The sequence below is a fragment of the Lactuca saligna genome, chromosome 2, assembly GCF_052625555.1.
Source record: "Lactuca saligna cultivar CGN05327 chromosome 2, ASM5262555v1, whole genome shotgun sequence".
In the NCBI taxonomy this organism is placed as follows: Eukaryota; Viridiplantae; Streptophyta; class Magnoliopsida; order Asterales; family Asteraceae; genus Lactuca; species Lactuca saligna.
The window spans coordinates 182,482,295-182,502,295 of NC_136418.1; the positions used below are offsets into that span (position 1 = coordinate 182,482,295).

At 32.5% G+C, this 20,001-nt stretch overlaps 3 protein-coding genes across 3 annotated transcripts; 1 reads left to right on the forward strand and 2 right to left on the reverse strand.

Annotated features, from left to right (window-relative positions):
• Positions 1 to 1,412: 1,412 nt before the first annotated feature.
• Positions 1,413 to 6,708, forward strand: LOC145028436 (uncharacterized protein At1g28695-like). The gene is made up of 3 exons (XM_078977123.1): positions 1,413 to 1,784; positions 1,904 to 2,281; positions 6,005 to 6,708. The coding sequence occupies exons 1-3, from the start codon at positions 1,638 to 1,640 to the stop codon at positions 6,521 to 6,523; spliced, it is 1,044 nt and encodes a 347-aa protein (XP_078833249.1). The 5' UTR covers positions 1,413 to 1,637; the 3' UTR covers positions 6,524 to 6,708.
• Positions 6,709 to 6,721: 13 nt separating this feature from the next.
• LOC145028437 (uncharacterized protein At1g28695-like) lies at positions 6,722 to 8,056 on the reverse strand. Its single transcript, XM_078977124.1, has 2 exons — positions 7,363 to 8,056; positions 6,722 to 7,281 (listed from the first exon to the last, which is right to left on the reverse strand). Exons 1-2 carry the CDS (start codon positions 7,933 to 7,935, stop codon positions 6,775 to 6,777), a joined length of 1,080 nt encoding a protein of 359 aa, XP_078833250.1. The 5' UTR covers positions 7,936 to 8,056; the 3' UTR covers positions 6,722 to 6,774.
• A 2,844-nt stretch (positions 8,057 to 10,900) lies between these two features.
• On the reverse strand, positions 10,901 to 13,854 carry LOC145030477 (uncharacterized). The gene is made up of 5 exons (XM_078978842.1): positions 13,846 to 13,854; positions 13,117 to 13,440; positions 12,890 to 12,957; positions 12,296 to 12,734; positions 10,901 to 12,220 (listed from the first exon to the last, which is right to left on the reverse strand). Exons 1-5 carry the CDS (start codon positions 13,852 to 13,854, stop codon positions 10,901 to 10,903), a joined length of 2,160 nt encoding a protein of 719 aa, XP_078834968.1.
• Between the last annotated feature and the right edge of the window lie 6,147 nt (positions 13,855 to 20,001).

Below are 20,001 nucleotides of genomic sequence, written 5' to 3' on the forward strand. Positions count from 1 at the left end.
ACTACCCACCACAGCTGATGGCATCGAAATCCCTTCCCGACCTCCCCCTGTCGTGACCTACCACCATCAAACACCCCAACGCCCATGCTGCCTTCTATATGTTCCTCATCAAGCTACCTAACAGAAGAGAGAAGAAGCGGCGGAGCCACCCGCTGTCATCATAGCTCCGTCGTCACCACCCGATGCCACCACCCCCGTTGTTGTCGTCGTTATCTTCAGACATCACCACCCGAGGCCAGCCACTCGATTCACTTCCGGCTGTAGTGGTGCTTCGGTGAGCCATCGAGACAGCAGCCTCACATCTCACACATCTCTTCTTCTCCCGTCAAAGCAAACGCCACCGAACCACTTGCGATGTCGTGCTTCTCGTCTGAACTCTTTTCTGGCCTCCTTCCCTTTGAAACCCCTAGCCACATCGACCCCCCTTCCTTCGCATCCTTCTTCCGAGACAGAAGAGCACAAGATCTATACCACTCGACCATCGATCGACCTTGGGGTTGTTTCCATTCGTATTTCTTTTTCTCCATCGGACGAGGATCTTCATAAATTTGTGTATTATGTGTGTGTGTGTGTTTAAGAAGATGAAGTTAAAGAACCCAGATGAAGATTTAGAAAGAGAGAAAGAGAGAGAAAGAGAGAGGGGGAGGGGGGATGGTGGTGAGTTTCTTTTTATTTTGAATAAAAATAGATAATAAAAAATGGAAAAACAAATTATAATGGCATAATTGTCTTTTTAAGTAAATAAGGACCAAAAACAATAGAAATATCCAATTTTGGACCAGTGATGCACTAACATTTCGTTTTGGACCAAAAGCACATAAAATTAACAACAATAAGAACCATTTTTGCAATTTTATCTATAATTTAACAAACCACATGCTAATTTAACAAACATATCCTCAAACTTTTATTTTTATAAATTACTTTTTTTTATATGTGCTATGTGTTGACGCATATTACCGATAAGAGGAGTCTAACGCCAATCTTTATCCACAAATTATAAAAAAATTATGTACTTCATTTCTAAATCAAATAAAGTTTAATATATACAACAAAAAATTATTAAAAAAAAAAATTAACAGGTGAAATGTGATAAACAATCACTTTTTTCTTTTTCTTTTTGAATTTTTTTTATCTAATTGTTTAACTAGTTGATTATTATCACCCATAAACATTGTATTAGTACTTTAATAGAGGTATTATTTAATTAGTGAAATTAAATATTACGTATATCGTTAAATATTAAAAATGTCGTTTCACATGACAAAAACAATAAAATCTTATAAAATGAAATCATAACTTTTAGCAATTACTTTGTAAAAAGCAAGCACAGACATACAAATAGAGATTATTTCATTTTTATAACTATATATTAATATTTCTCTAAGTTTCCAAATACGAAACGTTTATAAAAATCATAACTATTAAAACGAACCAATCAAAACCCCCCATATTACGACTATATGAAGTCAAGTTCCATATGAATTCCGATTTTAAGTTTTAACATCCCAAATCACCATATTCGACTTCCTCAAAAATATATTAATAGAAAAATAAAACAGCCTCCGACCACCACAAACCACCGCACTCCTCTACCACCACGTCATCATCGTATTCACCAAACAGAAGCAGCAGCAATGGATCAATCTACCAAAGCTGGAATCCCTATTGCCCTTTGCACTGTATTGCTTATATCCATATCTTTTATCTACATGTTATCAGAGAAAAACACATCGGTTTCCATAACACAAAAGGTTTCTCCTTCCAAACCCTCATCATCCATGGTAGGAACAGGATCCATCATACTTTCATTCATTTTCTTGAATTATATACATAAGAACAAAACTAAACAAGTAATTAATACATACTAAAAAGATATCGTCTTTTTACCTTGTGATTGCAGCGTAAGACCTCGACGTATAGAGATGAATTGGAAGCAGCATTGCGGGGAGCTTCCATGGCGAACAAAACCGTTATCATAGCCATTGTGAACAAAGCCTACACTGAGGGCGATAAACCGATGCTAGATATATTTCTAGATGGGTTTTGGCTTGGAGAAGATACACGATCTTTAACGAACCACCTTCTGATCGTCGCAGTTGATCAGACGGCGTTTGACCGATGCAAGTTTCTTAGATTACACTGTTACAGACTGAAGACCGACGGCGAGGATTTCGTCGGAGAGAAGGTTTACATGTCGGAGGAGTTCATAAAGATGATGTGGCAAAGAACCCGTTTCCTCGGAGATGTTCTCCGGCGTGGATACAACTTTGTTTTTACGGTAAGTCCGTTTTAATTACTTCATCTTAATTTCTTTATACTTAATTATAACATCTTTAGCTACGGAAATAAAGATTTGACTCGAAAGTTATAAATCCATTTAATTGGTGAGTGGCTATGTGAATTACGCGTTGTCACTTGTCAAGTTGTCACCATGAGAAAAATGAAATTAAGAAAGCTCTTATTATATCATGAAAATAAAATACTCCCTGATTACTTGATTTCCATTATTTGTAGTTGATGAATGCATCAAAATACCCCCTTATTACCTATAATAGATTTTTTTAGAAATAATTAAATTCCTTAATTGTCTAAATGTTTGGATTAATCGTTTTACCAATGGTTTTAATTATTTTTTATGTTAAGTATCTGGCCTTTAATTGGCTTAACTGATTGTACGGGAAAAAGGGATTGGGAAACTCGTTTGGGTCTCTTGGGTTTAATTTTGTTTGTTTGTCTTTACTATCTACCTTTTATTGTTAATTGTTAATTTTGTTTCAATTAAGTCTAAGTGTTCAAAAACAAAAATGATGATACACGTGATTTATTTACTATATTTAATGTAAAGAAAGAGAATAAACAATGTCTCCAGTAAGTTACATATGCTTCTAATTAATTAAAATAAAAATGGATTCAATACATATCGATTGAAGGCAAACGGGCAACAAGCTGTGCCGCTAGCTATTTACTATATATTTTTTGGAAAGTGATTATTGTGTATAAAAAACAATTACCTCTTACAAACATATTTTTTAGGTATATTTAGGCATTTAAAAGAGTACAACTTCAGTTTTGACCTTTCTTATTTATAGAATTCAAAGAATTTTAATTTGTATGACCTTTCTTCTATATAGAATTCAAAGACTTTTAATGTGTATGACCTTTCTTCTGTATGGAATTCAAAGAATTTTAGTTTGTATGACCCAAGGGATCTATCAACTGTAACGTTTCCCTTTCCATTCATTAATATCTACAGTAAGTCCACAACCATAACGGAAGATGAATTAATAAACAAGATTTAATTATATTAATAATAATAATAATAATATAAAATTACTGGATTGAACTTTGTGCATTATATATATATATATATATATATATATATATATATATATATATATATATATATATATATATATATATATATATATAGCTATTATGTACCTAATATTAGATATAGAACCATAAAAAACTACATTGTTTTAACCAAATGCAATCAAATATTTCTATCATCTTTCTTACATCTTCTATTACACCTTATGCTAGGCTTTGTATATATTTTTTATGGAGTTTTACAAGTTTAATTTTACAACACAAATCGTACATAAGAATATTTTATAAATTACCTATAGGTCTTCATATTAAAATTTAATATAGAAAACTATAGTGAAAGATTAAAAGTATTCATTAAAAAACTCAATAAACCTAATTTCATAACCTATCAAAAAAAACTATACAATTACACATAAGATAGATGTCAAAGGAAATTATAAAACTTACAAGAGGTCTAATAAAAACACACATTCAAAGTACATAGATGTTGAGGATGAATCACGAAATCTAAATTAATATGATTTCAAAAACATTAGGAAGAAGCTAAAATGAAAGAAAATTGTGTTTTATAATAAAAATAAAGTTGATTTTGATAGTTCTATACCATATATTATATATATATATATATATATATATATATATATATATATATATATATATATATATATATATATATTACATATTTCATTTTTACATGCAAAATATACATATTTCAGTTTTAGATGATGATTGATGTGTACTTCGTCTCTAAAACAACTTTGTGGCATAAATAGGAAAAGGATAAAAAAATCATTTCATAAACAGACATATAACATGTGTTTTATATTTACAAAGAACTATTTTATGCATATAACCAATACTTAATACTATTTATTAAATGGATAACTCACAAAAAATCATCGCAATAAAATGATTTTTAGTGTTTCATATCCAAACACTTAAACTTAGTTTATAGTGGTTGGACTAAGTAATAAGCTATAAGCACCATCTTTTTTCCTATCCCTCTACATATATTTTCTTTCATTTGCTAACCAAACAAATATCAAAAATCAATATATCCTTTTTAATCCAAAATGTTTACTACGATTGATATTTTAATTAATGACAAAATTGAAAAAATGATATATGTAATTATTAGAAATATGTGTTTCATTGGTCCAAATTTAGATATATTATATGGTTTTGGTCCCTATTTTAGATTAATTCTTTTAATTGAATTATGATATATTAATAAATATTATTTTTAATAAGTAATATTTATATTTTAATAAATATTACTTTATTGGATTATTGATTTCTTTTAGTTAACTTATTTTTATTGCATTAATTCTTTTTTGTCAGGGTTTTTAGACATATTTTGGAAAACATCACTCACGAACCTAGTGATGGTGTTGTTATTGTATAAAATATGTTATCTTCCAAATATTTAAAATAAATTAGGATACATTGGATAAGTGTGATTTTTTAGGGTTTTTTATTTAAAATAATAAATAAACAATTAAAAAAATTAAAAAAAAGTTTAAAAAATTAAATAAAAAAGAATTAATCAAATAAAAAAATGTATAATAGTTCAATAAAATTAAAAAAAAATAGATGCAGAATTAAAAAGAATTTATTAATGTATAATAATTCAAAAAAACTAAAAAAAATTAAAAAAATCCATAATCCAGTAAAACAATATTTTTTAATATATAAATATTATATATTTAAAATAATATTTAACAGTATATAATAATCCAATAAAAATTAATTAATCCAATAAAAATGAAATTAAAAAATAAAATTAATAAATCAATTAAATAATATTTATTAATATATAAATATTATATATTAAAATAATATTTATTAATAATACAATAAAATATTTAATCCAATAAAAAGTAACTTTTGAAAAATATTTTATAATTCAATAAAATTAAAAAAAAATAATAATAATAACATGGAGAAATGGTTATTATGGTTTGGTAAAAGACATAATTTTAGAAATTGTTGGTAAATGTAAAATTGTTATTTTTGGACTAAAAGCATATATTTTTAACAACCACACATGGTTTTTATAATTTTGTCTCACTTAAAGTGAAATATATATGTTCTTATTTTCTTTTTGTTAAATTTTGGTAATAAACTAAGGATTTTTTTGAAATTTTGGATTTAATTGATTTCGTAATTCAAGCCGACATGTTCCTCAAATTTTGGAATATATTTTTTTTACTTTGTTAATTGTGATGTTCGTTTCGTAATGTGAAATCCAAAAAATAAATATGAAAAGACTTGCTCCGTACTTTTGATGTTAAATAAAACTAATCCGAAAATTTTATCCTACATGCAATTTTCTAGGTAAATCGAAAAAATTGTATCGTTAATTGCCCCATATATATTCCCCGTAATGATGTGATATTGACGTGTCTATTTATAAAAAATATAAAAAATAATAAATAATAAAAAAAGAAAAATCGCATGTATCAACTATCAAATTTAATATCGCTATCTATTAATGCCTATACGGCTATACCTATACATATATGAAAATATACACCAATTGCATCACGCGCGCCCTCACCCATACGATTCTTTGACATTCTGTGATGAAACTTGAGTCATGGTTCTCTTTGACAATTGATATGTTGTGTTGAAATCTGGTACTAATGGTTGTAAGTTGAATCAATTACAGGACACAGATGTATTATGGCTAAGAAATCCATTTCCACACCTAACTCTGAATTACGAAACTGCTGACCTTCAGATCAGTGTCGACCAGTTTAACGGCAACCAGTGGTCACAGAAAAACCCCATAAACACTGGTTTCTACATGATCCGATCCAACAACAAGACCATCGCTTTGTTCGATAAATGGTATGGAGAAAGAAACAAATCACCTGGGAAAAAGGAACAAGATGTTCTTATTGAATTAATGAAGAAAGGAAGTTTTAAAAGGTTGGGAATTAGGGTTAGGTTTTTGGACACCCTTTATTTCAGTGGGTTTTGTCAAGATAGTAGAGATGTTAAGATCGTTTCCACCTTTCATGCCAATTGTTGCCGGAGAATCAAAGCCAAAGTCTCCGATTTAACTTCTGTTATTCATGACTGGAAGAGATTTAAAGATCTCTCACCTTCACCCTTAGCCAATAAAACCATGGAGGAATTTAGATGGTCCAGTCATTCAGCTTGCCAAAAATCATGGATTTCATAACTTCTACTAATTTGATGGTAAGATCGATGATCCAATATATGATGGGGTTGTTTGTTATCTCCTTCGAAATGAGTTGTAAATTATTGTTTTCATACTCCAGATTGTTTAAATGTTACGATTATTTTGTTCAAATCATGTACGTATCATGTCATAGTGGAATAAAACCAGAAGGTATAAACGTATAATTTTCAAGTCTTCTTATTATATACTTATAGAATATTACAAAAGTGAAGTCCAAAACAGTACTCCAATCATCTTCGATTCCATGAATTACGACAAGCTCGGTGATCGGACCAATGAAACTCTGATAAATCATCGTTGAAGGAAGCTTTAAACCTCCTCCAATCATGAAGAACCTTGATCAAATCAGATTCCTTTGCCTTAATGCTCCGACAACAATTCGCATGAACAGTGGAAACCTTCTTAACATCTTTACTATTCTCACAAAATCCACTGAAAAAGATGGTGTCTAAAAACCTTACTTGAAGACCTAATCTTTCAAACTCCCCTCTTCGCATCAGATCCAATAGAACTTCTTGTTCGTTCTTCCCTACTACTGAATTGTCTTTCTCTCCATACAATTCATCGTACAAAGCAATTGTTTTGTTGTTTGATCTGATCATGTAGAACCCCGTGTTAATCGGGTTGTCTTCCGACCACTGGTCGCCATTAAACTTATCAACACTGATTTGAAGGTCTAAGCTTTCGTCGAGGTTCAGCCTTGGAAATGGATCCCTTAGCCATAATACATCCATATCCTGTAAATTTCAAGAACAAAATTAAAGCTTCAACTACACAAATTTTATTAATTGGTTGGTTGACCAGTTGTTTTTTCGTACAGTGTAAATAAAGTTGTAGCCACGCTTAAGAACATCTCCAAGAAAAAGGGTTCTTCGCCACATCATTTGTAGTAAATCATCCGCCATGAAAAGCGTCTCGACACCTTCTGTTTTCAATTTGTAGCAGTGCAATTGTAAAAAGGTGCACCTGTCGTAAGCCGGTTGATCAACTGCAACGACTAAAAGGTGTCTAGTAAGCTTATATGTATCTTCTCCTACCCAAAACCCATCAAGAAATATATCCAGCATCGGTTTATCTCCTTCTATGTACGCTTTATTCACAAAGGCTATGATCAGAGTTTTGTTTTCGTTTGAAACTTTTGCCAATGCCTCTTCTAACAAAGCTCCATAACTGTTTTCATCAGCTTTTGATGATGGAGATGGTGATTGTGGTGGTGGTAAATGTGTAGGATGGTAAAACCTGTGGGTTATGTTGGTTATTGACACAGATCCATCTTTGTCGGATCCAAGATATATGAATATAAGAGACACAACGGAGAAAATCCAGATGCCAAGAAGGATTCGAGCCGTAGGGAATTGATCTGATGATATTTCTTGTTCTAGTGTTCTCATGACGACGGAAATGGTGTTTTCCGGTGAATTTTGGTGGTGGATGACTGGCCGGAGCTAGGGAGGGTTGTTATGTGATATTGTTGGATGGATAAAGTTTCATGGTGATGAAAAATATGCGAAAAGTTTGAGGAAATTGAAGAAATTTGATTGATAAAGAGAGGAAAGAAAGAGGGAAGATGATGATGATGATGATGATGATGATGATGATACAAACCATTTGACATGCAACGAACATAACTAACCTAAGTGAGATGTGATGAAGCTCAATGGACAAGCGACTTGTTTGTCTAATTAAGAGGACTTGTTTGTCTACTATACAAATTCGGATATGAAGTATTGTGGAAATACATAAAAAACCTTCCTAGGTCCACATCCAACATGTATTACATAGGTTCATTTTTAAAGAAAAAAATACGAAATTCTAAACATTTGAGAAATTTGAATTTATAAGAAAAAAATCGAAAAATATTGAATTGTTAAAATTAAATTGTTTGCTTTTTTAATTAAACAAATAATGTAGATAAATAAACAAAGGAAACTAATAAAACTTTAATTAGAAAATTTGAAATTAAAAGGAAGTCAATTAATGAAACTGATATGCATTTATTATTATGTCTATTGCAATTATTATATTTAAATATTATGTGAAAATTAATAAAATGAAGAAAAAAAACCACAAAATGACATGTGGAATAAAAATTAATTGAAAATAACCATAAAATTACATGTAGCAAAATAAATGAGAATGTGATATGTGGCAAAAGGATCTTTATTTATTAGGGAGGATACCGAATGTGTTCAAATCTACCTAAAATGTGATTAAATATTTGTAACATTTTGAGATTTTTTAAATTTTTCATAAAACAAATAGTATTTTAGGAAATCAAAGAAGAGACAAAATAACCAATTTGACCAACTTAAACCTCAATTCATTTTGGCCTATATCTTTTGAGGCAAGTTTTCTAAGGTCGTCGATTTCAAATAATTAGATGGTTGTCATCACGGTTGAAAATATTTGTTAGCTTAAGGAAATAGTTGATCATTGTTTTCGTTCGTGTATATTTGGTTATGTATTATATATTGATTGAAAACATGAATTTCCCTTCTTTTTTTTGTACAGGCTGGATGTATTGCTATTGTATATTTCTTTATGTCCTTGTATAATTAATGGTGTACTAACGAACATAACAATTAGGATATTATGATTTTATTTCCACAATTTATGACAAGTTTTTCTTCACTGCTTTACCCTTTTTACGTTCCTTCATTTTTCAACATGCTTATTCAACTTAGGTTAGGTTTGTTACGATTTGATTATGCGGGTCTTTGTTCTACTTTGATGGAAATCCACAACAAAGTTCGCCATTGGCCACAATGTCTACATTTGATGATATATTAGTAGATGGATTGCAATGGTCTTGTTACAATTTGTCTTTTCGGAAAAAGGTAAATTATCTATGTTTCTTTTTCATAATTTTTTAAGGTACAGTTTTCTATGCCTATTTGTAACCCATCAATAAAGTAGTGGAAAACAAATAGAAATGTAGCGGTTTCTTCGCCACTTTTTACTCAGTGTAAGGTCAATTGAACAAAACTAAAAACTTAATAACTCATGATATACAGTTAGAGATCCTTATAGATGTCAAACTACTTAATCGACCAACAACTTGATATTTAAAAATTTTTGGTTCATATAACAGAAAACATAATAACCACATAATATTTTATAACAACATATTATCTAAGAATGATATATTTTTGTCTATTAATCATAAAAACCATATTTATCCAGAGTTGACACCTGATCTTTTTTGCTTGCCAAATTTTGATGTTTTGACACAGTTCAGCAAATATACTGTGATAACTTACTAACTGGGACACAAAATGAAAACAACACATATAATCTTTGAGACGTTAAAACTAAATAAAAACCTCAAGAAAAAATATATTTCAAAAATAAACAATGAAAAGAAACCACGCAACAATTCCGTTACAAAAAGGGTTCTATCCTAACTAAAGACTTACCCAAAACCTAGCTAAAACAATGAACTAAAGAGATGTATTTAGGACAACTGTAAAAAAAAATTAAAAACCTTATGAGCTATATATATATATATATATATATATATATATATATATATTAAACCTACTTGATTGTTAAAATCGAAAAAAAAAAAAAAAAAAAAAAAAAAAAAAAAAAAAAAAAGGGAAGATACTCCTATCGTTTACATCTAAAAATCATCATACTTTCAATAGTCAGATTTTATCTAGATTGGTTGATATTGATAAGATCTTTGATGATGGTGCCTCGTGTGAGGATTTGGTTCGGGAGAGAAGGACTATTCTCGGTGATTTGGCTTCCTTGGAAAAGTCTCAGTCTTATGATTCAACTCAAAAAGTATGGATTAATTGGGTTATTGAGGTGGATGAGAACTCAGCTTTTTTCCATGCTATGCTGAAGAAGCGAAGACGTCAGAATCATATTAGAGGCATTTTTATTGACGGGGAGTGGGTATCGGATCCTCCTCTAGTCAAAAAAAAAGTCTTTTATGCTTTTTATGCTACTAAATTCTAACATTTTCAGGGAGTTTCGATGGCCCGCATGAGTGATGGATTCAAATCTCCTTATCTGGGTGTGGCTAATTCTTTAGATTTGGTTTTTTCTAGTGAAGAGATCAAGAGTGAGGTTTGGGATTGTGGGCTGGACCGGGCACCGGTTTCGGATGGTTTTTCTTTTCGGTTTCTCATACTTTCTTGGGAGATATTGGGAGATGATGTTGTGGCTTTTGTCAGGGACGGACGCAAGAATTAGTAATAGGGGTTGCACAATTTTTTTTCCCGTCACACATAACATAAAACATTAAAAAAAATAAAAAAATTCCGGTCAAACATAATATAAAACATCTATTCATCTAATACAATTTTTTTTCTGGTTAAACATAATATAACAACGATATACTAGAATTTAAATTTGTCCTCTTCGTGCAGACATCTTTTGAAACCGCTCTATTACTTTTTCATTTTCAACTTTCGCAAGTGCTTCGGTCTCGATATTACACAGCAATGCGTCGTTCAAAAATTTATCGCCAATTTTGTTACGCAAGTCGGTCTTCAAGAGCTTCATCTTTGAAAAACATTTTTCTACACTTGCGGTCGCTACAGGTAATATCAAAGCCAACTTCAATAGCTTATAAACCAAAGGATAAGATCGATGCTTCCCCGTATTAACCATCAAACGAGAAAGGTCAGAAATTCCTTTCAAACTAGCGAAACGCTCATCTTTGATGCAAAAGTGATAAAATATCTCAAGTTGTCCTTCAAGGTCTATCATATCTGAATCATCAAAGTCATACTTGTATAACTTACCCAACTTCAATAACTTTGATTTGTCAAATTGTGCAAATGAATCACAAGGGCTCAAAGCACCCATGTATTCTAGTAATTGAGTGCTTGTTTCACTAAATCGATCCCGATATTCTGTAAGTTGCATATCTACCAACGTGTTGAAGATTTCAACCTCAAAATGAAACCTATTAGTCTTTGTAGTCCTACGGTTTCTCGCACCAATATACAACTCTTCCATATCCAAAGTATCAATTTCGTGTGTTTCACAAAAAGAGGATACTTTTAGCAAAATGCTAGCAAACCCTATGTTTCTAAAAGATTGCAATGCCTCCATTGTCCCTCTAACCATCAAAGCCGCTTCTAAAATGTCTAGATCTTTTCTTTGAAGTTGCTTTGACAATGTACCCGTGAGGTGTAAAATGTCATACATCATATGTAAGTAAAACACGAACTCATATGATTTAAAATATGCTAAGATTCCAGATGCTTGCTGACGGTTTGCCAATGACCCTCCCTCCGCTTTCACAAAATCTAAAACTACAAGAACATCCGCAAATAACTTCATCAAACTTGTGAGTGTGTTGAAATGTGAACCCCATCTTGTTTCTCCCGCTCGAATAGGTGTGGTCTCTTGATTTAACCCTCTTCCGGTTTCAAGTTCACCACTACACAAGCCTTTTTGCACCCTTTCTCTTGCTTGCTCTCGTAGTAAGTCTTTTCTTTTACACGATGCACAAACTACATTAACCACCAACGAAATTTGCTCAAAAAAGTCACTAACACCATCATGCTTCTTTGCTACAGCCACAACTACTAATTGAAGTTGGTGTGCAAAGCAATGTACATAAAAAGCCGTGTCATTCTCTTGTAATATCAAAGCTTTCAAACCATTGAATTCCCCTCGCATATTGCTAGCCTCATCATAACCTTGTCCTCTTATCTATTAAAATTTAAAACAATTAATATATATATATTAATTAAATTGAAATAATAAAAAAACTAAAGAATAAATTACCTGACTAAAACTCAACTTATTACTTGTAAGTACTTCATTTATGGCGTTTTTGAGTGTCAAAGAAGAAGTATCCTTCACGTGCACTAGACCTATGAATCTTTCTTTCACAAAGCCAAGAGTATCGACATAACGCAAAACAATAGCCATTTGTTCCTTTTTTGAAAGATCACTAGATTCATCAACTAGTAAAGCAAAAACATCTTGACCAATCTCTTCACGAATACTTAAAAGTACTTCTTGTGCAAAACATTGCACAAGTTCTTTTTGAATTTTAGGGGAAATTAGTTGATTGTTTTTTGGAGCATTTTCTAAAGTATTGTTGAAAATATCTTCACTAGTCTCTCGAATGGCTTTTAACACTTCAATGTATAGCCCTCTATTTTCCGAGTTAACTGACTCGTCATGACCACGAAACGGTAAACCGGTTTTCAATAAAAGTCTAACAACAATAATAGAAACACGTAATCAAGCTTTATATTTATGATCCTCTGCTTCGGTTTGCCTCCTAAAGACTACATTGATAGCTTGTTTTCCCCTCATTAAAAACTCACACTTTTCTTTTGCTTTGTTGTGAAAACTATCAATACCACTCACATGAGTCCGAAATGCATCTTTATTATTCCAAGTATCAAAACCTTGAGAAACAAATGCATCTCTCCCTCCTTTTTATCCCATTAGGTCCCCACACAAATAACAATATAAACAATATGCATTATCCTTTTTCACACTATATTCCAACCAATCAAAGTCATCAAACCATGAAGGAACGAATCTTCTAAATCTATCACCTATTTTTTTTTAGGAAACTTATGTGCCCTTACTTGACACGGTCCTTGAAGCAAATATGCTCTTCTTACATCATCTCTTATATTTGGTTTGTAACTTGTAATCAATGGCCTATCCGCCGGGTCCTTTGGAAGATCCTTCAAGTCAACATTATCATTAGGTTGGTTAGAGCATTGTGTTTGTGGAGTTGCATTAGAAACCGAAGGGATTGATTGATTGGTGATTGGTGTTTGTGGAGTTTCATTAGGATTAGAAACGGAAGGCATTGATTGATTGGTGATTGGTATTTGGGAACATTCTTCACCACTTTCATTAGGATTAGGTCTTTGTCTTTTGGTAAAAAAACCACTTAGTTTAACCTATAAAAACATAACAATGACTTCAATAAAACAACTTGCTTTCACCTAATCAAACAATAAATTCAATAAAAACATAACAATTACACCTAATCAAACAATGACTTCAATAAAACAAGTTGGTTTCACCTAATCAAACAATAAATTAAATAAAACATATCAATTTCACCTAATCAAACAATCAATTCAATAAAACAAGTTGCTTTCACCTAATCAAACAATAAATTCAATAAAACATATCAATTTCACATAATCAAACAATCAATTCAATAAAAAACATAGCAATATAACCTAAGCAAACAATATAACTTCAACAAAACAAATCAATTTCACCCAAGTCAATCACTAACTTCAAAAACACATATCAATTTCAAATATCTTAATGAATTGGTAATTGGTAAAACTTACTTGCTTCATTGTGAAATCGATCAAGACATCAAATATTGTGAATTTTGATCCATCAAACCATTGAAATCGATCAAGCCTCAGCCCTCAAGGTCGATTGATCGATTGAATTTTGGGGCCAAAAGTCGATAGTCGTGGACGTCGTGCCTACTGCTTCGTTCGTCGCTTCAGCCTTCTAAGTCTTCGATCGTGTGTTTTTTTTTCCCTTTCAACCGATGGTTTAATTAAAATTTCACAATTAGGATTATTGGGCTATCTTTTTTACAAGCAATTAGCCAAATTGCTACTTTATCAAATTAAGTTTCATTTGGGTTTTAGGGCTTTAGATAATTGGACTAACTACAATTGAATAAAACATTTGGCTCGTTATTATTTTTTTCGTTCGGTAATTCCCGAAAGAGTGACAATATTTTTTTATGTACTTGCACAATTTTTTTAATAGGTGCACGATTTTTTTTACGTAGTGGCACAATAGGTAAAAATAAATAAATAAATAAATAAATAAAATTCTACTTCGTATGCGGAAGCTAGGTGTTGCCGGTGCCACACCGAGCACCTAGCTAGGACCGCCCATGGCTTTTGTACACGAAATTTGTGTCAATCCTAGGTTTCCTAATTGGTGTAATTCTTTTTTTATCACATTGATTATGAAGATTGACAATCCTATTCGTATTAATGATTATCGTCATATTAGCCTCATTAGCATGTAATTTTAGATTATTGCTAAATTGTTGGCTAATAGGTTAGCACCAGTTCTACATGATGTTATTGGGTTGGAGCAATCTGCTTTTCTTAAATCTAGGCAAATTCTAGATGGCCCTCTTTTAGTGAATGAGATGGTTCGGTGGTTCAAGCAGAGGAGGAAGAAACTGATGATTTTTAAAGTTGACTTTTAGAATGCGTAGGATTCGGTTAGTTGGGATTATCTGGACATGATTATGATGCTTCTCGGTTTTGGTGAGAGATTGAGGGCTTGGATTAAGGGGATGTTTTCTAATGCTAGATCTTCAATGCTTCTGAATGGATGCCCTACAGATGAGTTTAAGTTGTTTAGGGGGTTGAGAAAAGAAGACCATTTGTCCCCTTTTCTCTTCGTTATTGTCATGGAGGGCCTTCATATTGATATAGAGGATGCGGTGTCGGAGGGTGTGTTTAGGGGGGCCCAGTTGGAGTCTGATGATTTAGCTATTTATCACTTGTTTTATGCAGATGATACTATTTTTCTGGGTGGGTGGAACGAGAATAATGTTTGGAACTTGATTTGAGTCTTGAGATGTTTTTATTTAGTCTCGGGGCTAAATCTCAACCTTTCCAAATCTAGTTTCTATGGTGTGGGGGTTGGTAGGTCTGAAATTTTACCAATCTCGCTTCTTTCATAGGCTGCTCGGCTGGCTCTTTTCCATTTGGTTATCTCGATATTCTGGTTGGCGAGTCTATGGCGCATGTTAAAGGATGGAAAATTATTATAGATCGGTTCAAGAAGAAGCTGAAAAATCTTGGAAAGCTATATTGTTATCTATTGGTGGTCGTTTAACTCTTTTTAAGTCGGTCCTGGATAGTCTTGGTGTTTATTATCTCTCTATTTTTCGGACTCTTGTTGTTGTCTTGCAGGTTTTGGAGAATATAAGGGCTCGATTGTTTTGGGGTATGGAGGAGGGTCAAAAATGTATCCATTGGATTAACTGGAACTTGGCTCTAAACTCTCTTGATCAAGGTGGCTTGGGTATCGGTAGTATAGATGCTTTTAATTTGGGTCTCCTCTATAAATGGAAATGGAAATTTTTTAATGAGTCGGAGGTTCTATCGGTGAAAGTGTTAAAGTTTTTACATAGGGATGGGGGAGGTTTTTAGGGGAGGTGGGTGGGGGGGGAGAGAGAATTCCAAGTGGTGGAGGTGTTTGGCAAAAAATTGTTAGGTCTACTAATCACCGCCATGTGAGTGGTTTGATGCCTCCGAATGCTATGTCTAGAGTGATTGGGAATGGAGATACTATTCGGTTTTAGCATGATGGGTTTTGGTCATAAGACATCCTATGTGCTGATACAAACCCTAATGCTTGGATCTAGGTTTCTCTATTGTACATGCTTTGAATCCAAGACTATAAACCCTAATTCTAGCATACAAGTAATCATATTAATATGTAATTAGGTTTAAGATCATACCTTGATTGTTATGTAGCAATAACAATCCCAAATCTCCTTGTATTAACTTTGGAAGGCTTAGAGTCACAAGTGTCACTCCTCTAATGGCTCACAAACACCATAAGCAAGAGGATGAAGAGGAGAGAGGATGGAGGCTGCCAAAAACGTGTGTAAACCCTTACAAGAACATTAGCCACGTTTTTGAGCCTTAAGGGGTCTTTATATAGTTGGCCTATTAGGTTATCTAACAAGGAAACCCTAATTTGGATGCTTAAGCCCTAAGCAACCCATAGACTCCTTTTATTAAGCCCATGGACGATTTCCTTATGGGTTTCCCATTAGAATTCGTCCATCCCTTAATACAAGGCAATCCATGGCCCAAATTGCAATTATCCTATAATTACAATTCCAGTCCCTTAAGTTTAATTAATCTCTTTTAGTCACAAAACTAATTACCAATTAATTATTGACTAATATTAATTAAACAATATGATTTCTCCTTTAATATATTATTCCCATAATATATTAATAAATCATATTTAATCCTTACTCTCCATGAATCATCCTATCAAGTTGCTTTGGTGAAGGCAACCCAAAAGGACCATGCACCATCGGGTCAAGTACATACCAAAATAGTTATGGACTTAGACACTAATCCAACAGTCTCCCACTTGGATAAGTCTAACAACTATTATGCGTATGACTTCAGATCCCGATCTGCAATCGTAGCTTTCCAAAGCCGCTGTCAACTCTGATCCTATCAGATACGCGTGGCCTTAGATAAGGGATCATATATTCCTCCATTCTTGATATCGTCTGAGATATGATTTCTAATCATTCTCTTTGTACTACTTCTCGATTTCTGATTTATGACGACAGACTAATTGAACAAATCAAATTAGCCCTAGCCCGGCCGAGCATTTACGTATGTCATCACTAAACCATCGAGGGGCCCAAAGATATCGCTTTTATCCTACTTTGGATAAAAGGAACGGATAAACTTTGATACAATGCTCGCTTGCACTCACTCACCGAATTACACACAACAATATGTTTTATAACACCAAGTTACTGGTGCGTTTACATATTATCAATGTGCAACCGATTCGCAAGATACAACTCACACATCTCGGTTTCAAGAATATAAGATGTTATTGTCTCACTAATCACTCGTAATACAATTCATGGAGTGATCCAAGTGAGCGTGGGTTTAATCCAATGCTCAAATCATATTCATAAGCACTCATGAACGTTGCAGCAAACATTTGCTTATGTCTAATACTCTTCTAGACAATCCACACACCAATTCACGACAGTCTTCATTCATATCTACTTCCAACATATGAACGACTGTGGCCCGTTTGAATAATTCGATTATTCTTAATAAACTCAATTATTCTGGAAGTCAAAACATGCAAGGTGAAACACAAGAATAATACTAATCCCATATGGCCTCAAACCTTTGAGTATAAACAAAACACGTTTTATTTATCACCATATCGATTACTCATTATTTGTCGTTTCGGGTAATCAACTTCTTACTCAAATTCCAACACTTGTCCCATGCTCCTAGCATGCACACAATGTTTACCTATGGTTCTTACTTTTGTGAACTAGACAAATTGAACACATTTCCAATCATTCTCATTTTACAACTCCAAATCCATTTTCTTAAGTGTAAGAATATCAAATTCTTGTTACTTATAGAATATACCAGATTCTAACACTTTATGCAACGATCCTTTTGTAATGTCACTGCACCAAAGTCTCAAAGACTATTGCCAATGATATTACAAAGTCCTCTATCGGAGATTGTTACAAGACAATTCCTTAGATGTGATGTCTCTCATTCAAAGTACATTCCTTTGAACATCCTTTTTCATAAAGGTTTCTAATCTAGACATAGATTTTCAATCTTTACTTCCCAATATGGACACATTTCCATACTTTCCATATGACAACTCATTTCTTAATAGAATCTTTTCTATTCATCATAATGTCAATATGGTCCATTAATACCATGCTTCCAACTACTCACAAGCAACCAATCCTCGTCGAACTTTGGATTGTTCTTTGACAGTTGTTTAATTATTTTAGTCAAAACCGATTCTAGTCCCTTTTCCCTCTAAATGCGCTAGACATTTGGAAAATTTTAGAATGGTCAAACATTAAAGCATTTGCAATCGATCCTATACCCGAAGTGTATGGGACATGATGCACAATGTTTTATTTGCTATGTTCTCAAAATTCGAATTGTGAAGAGGAATGCCGTAATCATAATCGAAATTTTAAGAGCACACTATGCACCTTTGACTAAATTTATTAACATTTCACAACCTAATCCTTTAGATTTGAAATGAAGCATAATATTCTCTCCCTTAATTATAGCAAAACAACCTTTCAACTCTTACAACTTTGCAAAGTATGACTCTTGTTTTCTATAATTAATATTGCCAACTATGCAATACTTGCCTTAATAATCATACAATCATAACATTTATGCTCCCACTATCATGATGATTATTATAAAACATAACACTTATGCTCCCACTAGCTTCGACATGTATTAATAAACATCTTAACTTTCAGAAAGACAATACCTATTGAATTTCTTAAGTCCATGTTTTTAATACTTAGTGCTTTGATAATCTTTTATCAAGACTTCTTGAACTTATACACTTTTGCCTTAGATAGTTCATATGTGTGTCTTAACAATTAAGACTAATTGTCAAACCTCACAATTCAAATTATGGAAAGGGATGCCGTAACCATGATCGAATTCGAGAATGCAATTTTAAAATCACTATCTTTTAAAATCTTTCTTAGTGAAAGCATTTTATCACAATCATTTTCATGAAGGAGGAAATCTTATGACACTTAGATTTAAACAGTGTATGTGTTCCTATCCATGTGAATTTGTTAAAAACCAAAGTTTACGACAAATTCAAACTCATATGGATCGAACTTTCTTAATCTTGATTTCTTGCCTTATGGTAGCACAGCTGCCCACCACGTTTTCCAAGTAGTTAAGCAGCTCACCTTTTCCTATCAATGTACTTTCCATTGATCAAGGTCCTTGCCTTTTATGCATTCAAATGAGAACTCATAGGACTCACATGCATAATTAACTCGATTGGATTGGCACAGAAACAAAATAATGTCTTCACGATAGGTTGTAAACCTCAACTCGTGTGCTAGTGATGATCGATAAGGTTTATTTGATTTGTTTTTGAAACTTTTCAAGACCATTAAGACTCCCACTGACTCTTTGACATATACGATTCTCTTATCAAAACATTTCTTGACAAACAAATATTCAAGAGTTAGTGTAGCTTTTATCAAAACACTTCATAAATTGGTCCAAGTTGGTCTTTTGTCTTATCCAAGACATCACAACTTTCCACATTTGATGAATGTTATAAACCTTTAATACTTTTCACTCAATGTCACAATATAGACTTTAAGACTTGTTTTGGAACGAAGTATGATTGTCTTCTTGATTTGACCATTTCATCAATCTTTGATTCCTCTTCTTGGACATACAATTGTACCAAGACTCACTTAGAGGATCAATTGAGATATGGTTCTTAATCATTAAGACCTATCATAAAGCATAAAAGCTACTCTCCCTTCTTCTTAGAATGGAGAAACTCTTATCTTTCTGCCTATTTGATTCTTCTTATTCGTTTTGCTATTGATCTAAACCCTTTAATCAATTCAAAATTACACTTAATCTTGTAAGTATAATCATATTTACTAAACCTTTAGTAAATCATGACGAATATCTTTGTTACTCTTATGGTGAACTCGATCAACACACAACTTTGTGTACTCGATCTCCTAGTCCTTCACTTGACACTTTGTCAATGAATTAGTCTAATTTCCAAATATGAAATTTCTCAGTCATCATGCAACCAAGTTGCGTGATTCCAAGTTTCTGTCCAATTGAAACTTGGGCGATGAGAAACTCTCCCTATTTGGTAAATTCTCGACATTTCCATAAATAACATAACTAAGA